Raw genomic sequence first — 11,096 nt, 5'->3', positions numbered from 1 at the left:
GAGCATGTGGCTAGTTTGGGCTGGTTCTGTATATGAAACTGAGGGTGTTCACCAGTCCGGCGTGCTTTGCTGAACTGGTTGCAGTGCTGCACCAGGGGCCATGGTGAGCCACTGGGAAGGGATATAGAGGTTCCTAACTGGGCTGTAATCAGCTGAATTACATGCAAGAAACATGACAGCCATGGGAGGGAGCTCTTAATTTATTGCAGTCTTAGACACGGTGGGGTTTTCCCTAGTCCTTAGTGAGAGACAAAAGTGGTTTGCAAAGAAAAAGTGAAAGAACATTTAAGTCAGAGCCTGATCTCTGAAATGACAAAAAATAAAAAGAATGCTAACTTGAGGGGGAAGGGGGGGAATTTTCCCATCCCCTCTTGGCTCCCACATCCCATCGCTCACTGCAGTGAGCTCTGGTGAATAATACAGACTGAGGCATTTGTCTATCACGTTTTCATACTCATAACCATTATTAGAGGGAAAAACTCAGAGCACAAATAAACTCTATGGACTCTTCTAGAAATTTCAGAGTAGGACATTTGCAAAAGTGGGTGTTTGCTGCAGGACTTGTGAACTGAGCTCTTTTTTCCTTACCCCTCTCATTCAAGCCTTCATTTGCACAGTGACTCTTGCTGTATTGGGTTCTCTGAGCAAATCGCTAAGGAAATATAAAAAACAGCTTACAAGAAAATACTCTTTCTGAGTCTGTCCATCTAAGGGTACAGGTGCATGGGCACCAAGTTTCAGTCCCTAGGGTGGATGAGGATCAAGTGCTGTGGTCAGTTTTAAGAAAATCTGTAACTTTATGGAAGAGGCCCAAAATTGTCAGATTATAATAAACAGTGTGACATAAGGCAATATAACCTACCAGTGTAGTGGTGAGAAAGTGTGACAGTTCTTCATCTGAGAGATGAAGTAGAAAAGTACCTATTCCGGGGAATTATACCTGGAAGGAACAAAATAATATAATACTTGAAAAAAAAAATCCATTGATTTCACTTGCAAATATTCTGGAATGATCTCTCCCTACCTTCCCTATTATTATTTTATTTTCCTGGAAGCTACAGGGGTTAACACTGTAACTTCAAATTAAACTTTGTCAAATTTGTTAGACTCCATCACTGGAACTCATGAAGGTTTGGTTATTAAAAATGCTGACAAGTATAGCAATTTTTTAAAACAAAGGAATTTATTAGAAATCAGCTATGTGGGGATAAAACAAATAAATCCCAAGGTTTCCCTTGTCTGAAGCTCGGAGAAGGTGACATTTTCAATTAAGGAGTTTTGCATTATTCTTCTATTTTCCCTTATTTTTTTCCAATCCACTGGCCAGTTTCAACCAACACTAAACAAAAGGCAGAAATCCCTACACATTTTCCAAACACTGGTGTCTCAACAGGAGAAGACTCAACATGGTCCCTCTGCTGTGGGGAAAAGCCAGCAGAATAGGGGTGTTGCTTGGCATTAGCCAGCAGGTCTGTCAGCACATGTGAACGAGATATCTACAAGCACGTGGAGAGTGTGCATGACTTTCTTTGCCAGGTGAAAACAAAGGAGTTAGAGTAGTTCTTGGGTGGAAGCAAGAGAAGTTAGCAGATAAAGGACTGAAAGTCGAATCCAGGCGTGCTGGTTCTGCGTATTGCTCTGCTCTCTGGAACCTGGTTTTGTGACACTCTTTTACACAGCCTCCACCCCAAGTTCATTAAAACAGCTATGACTGCAGAAGTCTTTAAGAAGTCTGTGTACACGTAATTTAATAATAATACTACATGCACAACAGATGAGAGTGAGACATACAAGTATCACTGACTGTGTCCTTACACCTGTAACTCCCCTTCCCCCCTAACAATCTTCAACATATTTCCTGTGATAACCATATGGAGCAAAGGAATCCAAACACACAAGGATTGGCCAAGGGGCACTCTCCAGAGCATGAGATACTGTTGAGGAAATTGTCCCCATGGAGAAAACAAGCATTTGACCTTCAGTTTTCTGAGGAAAGCTCATGTTTATCCAGAAGCCACATATAGGTTCAGATCCAACTCCAGTGCCTACAAACACTGGCTATCCATGAAGTGGATTTATTTTTTTACCAAGAATTGTATTTATTTTTCACATAATAAACTTGACTCTTCTGCTGAAGATAAACAGAAGGTCTCCCCTCAGCCTTCTCCAGAATAAAGAGTCCCAGCTCTCTCAGCCTTTCCCCATAAGAGAGGTGCTCCATAAGAGATGCTCCAATCCCCACTCATCTTTGTTGCCTCCACTGGACTCTCTCCAGTAGTTCCCTGTCTCTCTTGAACTGGACAGCCCAGAACTGGATGCAGCATTCCAGCTGTGGTCTCACCAGGGCAGAGTAGATGGGGGGAATGACCTCCCTTGCCTCCTGGCCACACTCCTCTTTATGCAACCCAGGATTCCATTGGCCTTCCTGGCAGCAAGGGCACACTGCTGGATTATGGATAATTTACTGTCTAGCAGGAGCCCCAGATCCTTCTCCTCAGGGCTGCTTTCCAGCAGGTCCATCCCTAGCTTATGGGGTTCTTCCTCTCTCCCCAGTTGCAGGACCCTACACTTGCTCTTATTAAACCTCATCAGGTTCTTCTCTGCCCAGCTCTCCAGCCTGTCCAGGTTGTGCTGGATGGCAGCACAGCCCTCCCAGCTTTGTATCAGCAGTGAACTTGCTGAGGATACACTCTGTCCCCTCATCCAGGTCCTTGATGAACATGTTGAACAAGGTCAGACTGAATATTGATCCCTGGGGGACACTGCTGGTCACAGGCCTCCAGCCTGACCCTGCTCCATTGGTCACCCTCTGAGTTCTGTCACACAGCAGCCCTCAGTCCCCCTCACTGTCCACTCATCCAGCCCACGCTTCCTGAGTTTCCTAATGAAGATGTTATGGGAGAGAGTATCATAAGATTTTCTGAAGTCAAGGTAGATAACATCTTGCACCAAGTTTCTGCCACAGCACAGAGGCAGTGCACACTGGTGCTGCAATACAAGCAAAATGAGCCTTATGCAACATCAGAAGACTGGAGATCACCGGTTTCCACAAACTATAGCACACAAAACTCTTCTCCAGAACACAGTCTTCACTGAACATAAGCCAGCTACACAGAAGCACAAGAAGCCACAGCAAATGAGAACTAAAAAGAGGGAACATACATACCATGGGTCAATTTTTCCATCCTGCCTTAAGAACCGTGGGAAAATGAAGAAGTAATAGACTTTCTAACAACACCTCAGGGATGAATCTACAACCTGCAGTAGCTTTCTGTGGGAAGGGCTGATTTTTCCTTAACTGGCTCATGTTCAACACAGGTGGTGAGCCTTCCTCTGAAAGCTATAGACAGTGAGTGTATACATAAGTGTACATACCATAGCAGTCAGCAAAAGTAGGGGACCATCTCTTCTCATAATGGAGAGAAAACTTCTTTCTGGCATAAGTGGCAAAGTTGCCATCTTGCATCTCAGATTTTGGTTCTGCCAAGTACCAAAAAGATAGAATTATCTCATTCAAGGACTGGTTTCAGGCAGCGTTGAAGAAAACACCGGGTTGGTTGGACACAAACTTAACCTTAGATTTCCCAGTAGTGCTGCTGAGGGCAGTATTTTTACTCCTGTGTGTGGCATCAGGGGATGGTTTAAGTTTTGGCTTCCATTGCAGCTTATAGTGGTGTTGCAAGTGAGTTTAGCAGGCATTCAAGTAAAGTAGCAAGTACCTTACACCTGCTTACTGCCTACTTTTGCCATGGCTTTTCCCTGGGTTGCATGGTATATGTAAGATGAAAGAATCAAACCAAAAAGAGCAAAGAATGCTCATGTATGTGCAAGTAAACCACGTAGCATGTTCTCTGCCTGCAAGACCTACAGGCTGTTGCTGAAGTTACAGACCAGCCATTACAGCCCAGGAATCAAGTATTTGAGCTCAGTTCTTAGCTCAGTCATCATTTGCCTGAGGAATCTGAGGGAACTGATTTCCACATGCTGCATTTCCCCATGGAAAGGAATTTACATTGATGTTATTAAGAAACTGGAAAACTAGAAGTAACCATCTGAGGCAAGGCCTGGAGATAAGAGTGGAGGACGTTTCATACTCATATGAATGGACACTTACTCCAGGCTTTGCACTGATAGCTATTCTGCACCACTTCCTCACAATCTCGGGCACCATCAAGCAACCTGGTGCTTACGTAGTCACAACAAGGTGTGCTGGGTCTCTGTGGACTTAGCAAAGCATGGATTTTTTCTGCCAGGCACAGAAGTGTTCCAGATTGTGAAGCATGAGAGGAGGTTTCTGCTTAGAGGCTCTGGAAGGTGATGCCAGCTCAGGTGCTGCAACGTGTTTGGCCTGGAGGTCCACAGATTGCTTGAAATATATTTGCAGGTGCAGAAACAATGACATGTAAAAGTGCTGTCCAATAACTCAGCTGACCTATTGACAACACAGAAAGAACAAGTCAAGGTAATAGGTCTAGGACAGACCACAAAAAAAAAAGGACACTTCTGAGAGAGGTTTAATTGGAACAAGCTAACAGACCTGTTACCAACACCATGGTTACATGGAAGTGCAATGAACATTTTTCTTCTTCCCTCTCTTGTGCCACTCTAATTACCTGGTTACTTTCTTGGGCTCCAGTCTTTGTACTAGAAAAACCTTTATAAACCCTCATTCCTCTTCCAAATCACTGGAATTCAATTATGCCTGACTGGCAGGAGGGCTAATGCATCTGGCTCTGTATGCAGAAGTATGTTCAGTCTTCCTTCTGCCAGCACATAGTGATTCTGATCTCTAAATTGGAAAAACATGGATTTACTGGATGGACCACTTGGTGGATAAGGAATTAGTGGGATGGTTGCACTCAAATAGCAGTGATCTATGGCTCAGCATCCTAATGGAGCCCAGTGACGAACGACACTTCTCAAGGGTTGGTACTGGGACCAGCACTGTTTAACATCCTTATTGGTGATATGAACAATGGGATTGAGTGCACCCTCAGCAAGTTTGCCAGTGACACCAAGCTCTGTGGTTTGGTCAACACAATGGAGGGAAGGGAGGCCATCCAGAGAGATCTTGTCTGGCTTGAGAGGTGGGCCCATGCAAATGACATGAAGTTCAACAAGGCCAAGTGTAAGGTGCTGCATATGCTTTGGGGCAATGCCATGCAGGAATACAGGTTGGGAGTAGAAAGGATTGAGGGCATCCCTGAGGAGAAGGACTTGGGGGTGATGGTTGATGAGAAACTCAACATGAGCCATCAATGTGCTCTTGCAACCCAGAAATCCCACCATTTCCTGGGCTGCATGAAAAGAAGTGTGGCCAGCAGGTTGAGGAAGGTGGTTCTCCTCTACTCTGCTCTCATGAAACCTCACCTGGAATATTCTGTCCAGTTCTGTAGCTCCTCACCCAGAATGGACACAGAGCTGTTGGCATGAGTCTGGAGGAAAGCCATGAAGATGAGCAGAGGGCTGGAGCACTTCCCCTACTAAGCCAGGCTGAGAGAGCTGGACTTGTTCAGCTTGGAGAAGAGAAGGCTCCAGGAAGACCTTATTGCAGCCTTCCAATGCTTGAAGGAGGCCCACAAGAAAGCCAGGGAGGAACCTTTTAGAAGGGCATGTAGCAACAGGGAAAGGGAAAACAGTATTAAGCTGGAAGGTGGTAGATTTAGGTTAGGCATTAGGAAGAAATTCTCTAGTGTGAGGGTGGTGAGACTCTGGAATGGGTTGCCCAGGAAAGCTGTGGATGCCTCAATCCCTGAAACTGATCAAGGCCTGGTTGGGGCTTTAAGCAATCCTGGCTAGGGGGAGGTGTCCCTGCCCACAGCAGGGGCTTGGAACTAGGTGACCTTTAAGGTCCTTTCCAACCCAAACCATTCTATGAAATCATGGAGAAAACAGATTTGACAAGCTGCACCACACACAGGAAATACGGGAGATGCTCTTCCAAAGCTTTGTGCTATCTACAACCACTACAGAAAAAGTTAAAGCATTCCTGTTTCCATTGTCCCTTAGCTTTTTAAGTGGTCCACTGGTTGAAGAAGTAACTCTGAATGTCACTTTGTGCCTCTGTGGTGCAGCTTAGCCACAGCTCTCTACATCAAGGTGTGAAAGGACAGGAACATTTAAAAAGGTTTCCACTACAGAACAAGAGCTCTCACTTTTTGCAGCTTGTAATAAAACCTACTTGCAACACAGAAGCAAGTGCAACCACAACAGGGTTTGAGCAGGAAAAGCCTTCACAGGGGGGCTTGAGAAAGGACAAGTGGGGGTGAAAGGAGGTGGTTCTCCATCACCAGAAAAAGTACTGCCACTCAACTTTTTCCACTTATAGTCAGCCCCCCCATGACATCCCAGAAGTGAACACAAGAACTGACCACTAAATGACAATATTTAAACTCTGTGAAAGAGGGCTGACAGTAGCCACTTTCTTCTCTCTTCTCTGCATCAACAAAGAAGCCCCCAGCAATGAAACTCCAAGCTGCAGCTCTCCTCATCATCTTCTGGTTTGGCATCTTCACTGTGCACTTGGTGAAAGGTAAGTTTACAACCCAAAAGGAAGATAGGAATTGCTCCACAACACACCAGTGGTTTGGTGAGCAGGACTCATTCTCAGCCAGAGCTGATTCTTAAGATAAAACAAGAAATCCAGACCAGAACTGCAAGAAAGGCAGCTTTATGGGAAATTTCATCTGATGCCCTCTCAGTTAGTGTTTGGCTTCTGCGTTAATGCAAGGACCGTATTTCTGTGCCTTAGAACACTTAAAGGAATTTTGTGTATTAATCTGTCTTTTAAAATAATGAAGTCCTGAAGACACATCTTTTAATCTCACTGGTGCCATATAGCAATAACTTCGATATTTGAATAACATTTTAAGAAAAATATTTACTGAATAACTGCACTTTTTTTCTTTTCCAGATATGCTATCTTTATATGTATTATGTTATTTTTTTATTTTTCTTTCACTAACTATATAGCTTTAATCCCTCTAGGTCCCTATTTTAAAAAGGTTCTTCAAGTTCTCTATCATATATTGCTTATTTGCTTGTAATCAAATATTTTTGTACAGTCAGTCGAACTATGAAAAAAAACTGTGAAGGACAGCAATGAATTTATACAATGTCTTCTTTATCTTCCTGATTTCATACAATTTAACATCTTCTTCAAGACCATTTATAAGCACTGAGATTAGCCATGTTTATTAGCCATGCTTTACCTAAATTTGCTTACTGTAATGTTTAAGCCTGTGTATCATATGTGGAAACACGAACATGCACACATAAGCACCTATCTCCTTAAATACAATCAGATTCATGCAAATAAGTAAATCAAAATCACAGAAAACACTCAGATGCAAACCCACAAAAACATGCCAAAAGAAACACACAGAAAAGCCATATTCACAAAACCAAAACCAAACTGAGACCTGCTAAGCATTCACAAGATTATGTAGCTACACACTGTGTATGTTGACCCAGTGCCCCCAGAGCTGGATCATGCTACATTTTTATATGTTAACACTACCACTGTTCATCTCAGCAACGTGTGGGGTCATAGCAGACTGCCAGTTCATAATGTCATTCTCCACACTGTGTAATTTGCCATAAATATCACCAAGCCTGAAGAAAACACACTGAGGGGGCATGCAAGGGATAGAAAAGGGATTAGAAAGAAAAATGGTGAAGAAGAAAAAAACCCAAACCATTAGAAAAATGGGTAGTTACAGGTACAGAGCTGTTTGGTTTTGCTCCCAGGCTTAAAGGAGCTCTGCTGGTATTCCCTGCATGCATTGCATGGAGATAGTTTTGTTGGCAGTAGAGAGTATTTTCAGAATTAGTAAGGATTGCTTGCCTGTCTTTGAGCTCTTTAGTGCCACATTTTGTAAACCAGTCTGAGTGAGGCAGTAAGACAGATATTTGTAATGAATCATCAAAAAATACATCACATTACTCGTGACTAAAGCAAGATCAGAAGAGATATTCCTTCAGGAAAACAAAATCTCGAGAATTAGCACCTCTGCCAGTACCCAGGCACTGGGTATGCCACAGCTTCTCCAAAGAAGTGTGTTTGCCTCAGCTGTTCCAATTATTTCAAATACAGAAAAGCTCACAGATAATGAGATTAAGTGAAGCAGGTTTTACGTTTATTAAGTTGCACCTGAACAGCACTTGGACTTTTCTCAAGCCAGTTTCTCTATAAATTATTTTAAAAGACCCCTCAGAATACAACAGTGTTCTGTTTGTGTCCTCATGCCTTCCCAGACCTGTCTGTGCTGGGAGAAAAGCAGAAACTAGCAAGCAGAGGCTTCCAGTAATGTATACATACACCCCATCCTAATTAAATGATCTCCCATTTTTAGCTATTTTCATGCAAGCAACAACTACCCATAGAATGCTGCACTAATATTGCAACCCTCTTTATTAATCACCAGTGGATTTCTGTGAAACAGATAAAAACATTGGAGGAAGAAGAGGATTAAAGCAAGTACTTAATCTTCTGGCAGATATATCTCCCTTTTTTTTCAACAATTACTTTAATGCTAGTTTAGGATGTCCAGAGTGAGAGAAGTAGCATTGCTCTCCCTTCCTTCACTTGGAAAGCAGGGGGAATTACTGATGCACATTCAGATGGCATTTTGAAATCCACTCAGCACAGGTGCTGGTTCTAAGAGCTGCTCCATATGGATATATAATTTGCAGTTGATAGAGACCTAATTATGAATTATGCCAAGTACCCTTTCATGCATGGAAGTAGTGACACCTCCAAGACAGAATGATTACGGAATTGTTCAGAAGAAGAGCTGAAAATTAGTATCTTAACTGAAATAGAAATAACACTTTAGAGATGGTAGGATGCACTACAAAATACTTGAAGCTTTCCTGTATAGCTGGCATCATGGCTGTACAAAAGGAGACACTCATGCTCTGACCACAACTGGATATCTGGAGTTTACTAAGTAATTATGGCCAAATATGACTACAGCATTGACTGCCTTTGTCATTTACCTATTTTTCCCCTCCTAGGGAGCGTTGGAAGTCAACCCATGCGCAAACTGAGTTGTGTAAGTCTGTCTACACAGAAACTGAACATCAGAAATCTTGTCAGCTATGAAAAGCAAGAAGTTCCAGTAAATGCCATCATGTAAGTATGCAATGCGTGCTTCACCTTCAGGCTCACCTATAGAAACTGCTACCATCAAAAAGGGGAAGGGAATCAGAACTCACTTAATCTGGCTAGTTCAGATCACCCTTCCAGTTTCCCCATGAAGCAGTCACCTGGCAGCTGAGGGAGTGGGGGGAGAGTGGTGAGCCCCAGGGAGTTGGGAGGTGTCTGCTGCTCAAAACTGCTGGAAAAAACTTCACTGAACAGCCAAATCTTTTGTTCTCAGAAACTGGGGAAAAAAATCTCAGCAAGGGGTCAGGATAGCTGAGCCCACTGAACTGAACCAAGGGGAAAGGTGTTTTGGAAGATTTTGGGGTAAATTTGACTTCTCCTAGGAGCTTTGTTTCATCTTTCGATCTCAGGAGAGTGCATTTTTATCAAATCTGGGATCTGTTTTGGGAGATATACGTGCATCATGATTTTGTATAAAATCACAGAATATCAAGAATATTCCCTTTTTGAAATATCTGTACATATTCTCATGACCACAACTTTTACATCCATTCCTATGTCATAAATAGGGAACTAATGTTGCCAGCTGCTGTTATTCCAGCTAACAACTGTAAACTCTGGCACGTGTTACGGTTTTACCACATTTTTCATCGTGTTCTGAATAAAAGACAAAAGCAGTAAACCTGGATTTTGAGACTGGAATTTAATGTCCACCTGGTTTGCTTTCTTTCTTCTTAAAGGTTTATCACCAAAAAAGGTATCAGGATCTGTGTAAGCCCTGAAAACAAGTGGGTGCAGGCTGCTGTGAGGAAAATAGACCGGAGACGGACCATCAGCAGGAAATAATCCTGTCCTAGGCAAGGCCAACCAAACAGAATCATCATCAGAGCTGCACATCACAGGGAAGAAAGCCTGAGTATCTGCTTTTAGTTCCTACTTATTAATTGGCAATAAAAACTCTGATCAAAAACAAATTCACCAGAATCTGCTCATCACTCATTGAATGTCTGCAGACTTCTTCACTTTATAGCTGGACTCTGTTATGCTGTTTATTATCTGAAATGCATGTTAATGTTTATTTATGGTTGAATATAGATATCTTCTCATCCTTGTTGTCCTGACCAGTATGATGTTTAAGGATGAATGGATGACAGTTTCACATGCTGTAGGGATCACCTCCCTCAGAGCTGTATGAATGTAGATTTCCATCCTGATGGAAGTCAGAATGTTCAGCATGGAGTGCTGGGTTTGAGAAAGTGCTCTCTCTATATATTTTAATGTTACTCGTACCATTATGATCTATAAGTAAATTAATCTGGTACTTCAGGCTATCACTTGATCAGTGCAATATTCAGAAGACCATCCTTGGGGTTTCTATTTTTATACAGAGTATTGCACTATTAGCTCAGTCCATGATGATGTATGGATACTCTCACCACAGGATGACCTGAAGCAATTCACTGCAACTCCATGAATATAACTTATCCTACCCACTGACTTTCTGTGAAGTTACTTCAATTTCACCCTGATGTTTGTGAGACAAACCTGAACTTATTTTTTTTTATTATTATTACTTTTTTACTTTTTCCTTTGCTTTCCTTTGAATAAGAAAGAACAAACCACATCTGGAATCTGTATTTCACAAACTCGTAAGAAATCCCTGCCCTAGAGAACTATGTATATGTGAATGCCTTATTGAAATTCAGAAACTCTACTAACGGGAGGTTTTCAGTTTTAATAAAGTTACTGTAAACCTGGAATCAGATGTACATTTGTCTGCTTGTAGTTAATGCAGATGGACACTGTTGAAATGGATACCAAGTTTACAGCACAAACCTGAGACCTTCCGGGCAAGTCAGCTAGAGCTGACACTTCTGCCAGCTCCTGATTCAGATTGTTCATAAGTGATCTGATTCTGTTCATAAGTGATCTGAAATATGGTTCTACACCATATTTCAGCTTCAAAGCCCATATTTCAGACAATATC

General features: G+C 42.4%; 1 protein-coding gene across 1 annotated transcript; it reads left to right on the top strand.

The window, feature by feature from the left end:
• The first annotated feature begins 6,377 nt into the window (after positions 1–6,377).
• On the top strand, positions 6,378–10,869 carry LOC139795457 (lymphotactin-like). The gene is given in 4 exon segments (XM_071742469.1): positions 6,378–6,443; positions 6,445–6,532; positions 9,019–9,136; positions 9,850–10,869. Coding segments are annotated over 4 exon segments (378 nt in total). The 3' UTR covers positions 9,956–10,869.
• The last annotated feature ends 227 nt before the right edge of the window (positions 10,870–11,096 follow it).

This window comes from Heliangelus exortis, chromosome 1 (assembly GCF_036169615.1).
Source record: "Heliangelus exortis chromosome 1, bHelExo1.hap1, whole genome shotgun sequence".
Classification (NCBI taxonomy): domain Eukaryota; kingdom Metazoa; phylum Chordata; class Aves; order Apodiformes; family Trochilidae; genus Heliangelus; species Heliangelus exortis.
Note: the sequence above shows the minus strand (reverse complement) of the source record. Positions and strands in the feature narration are given on the sequence as shown.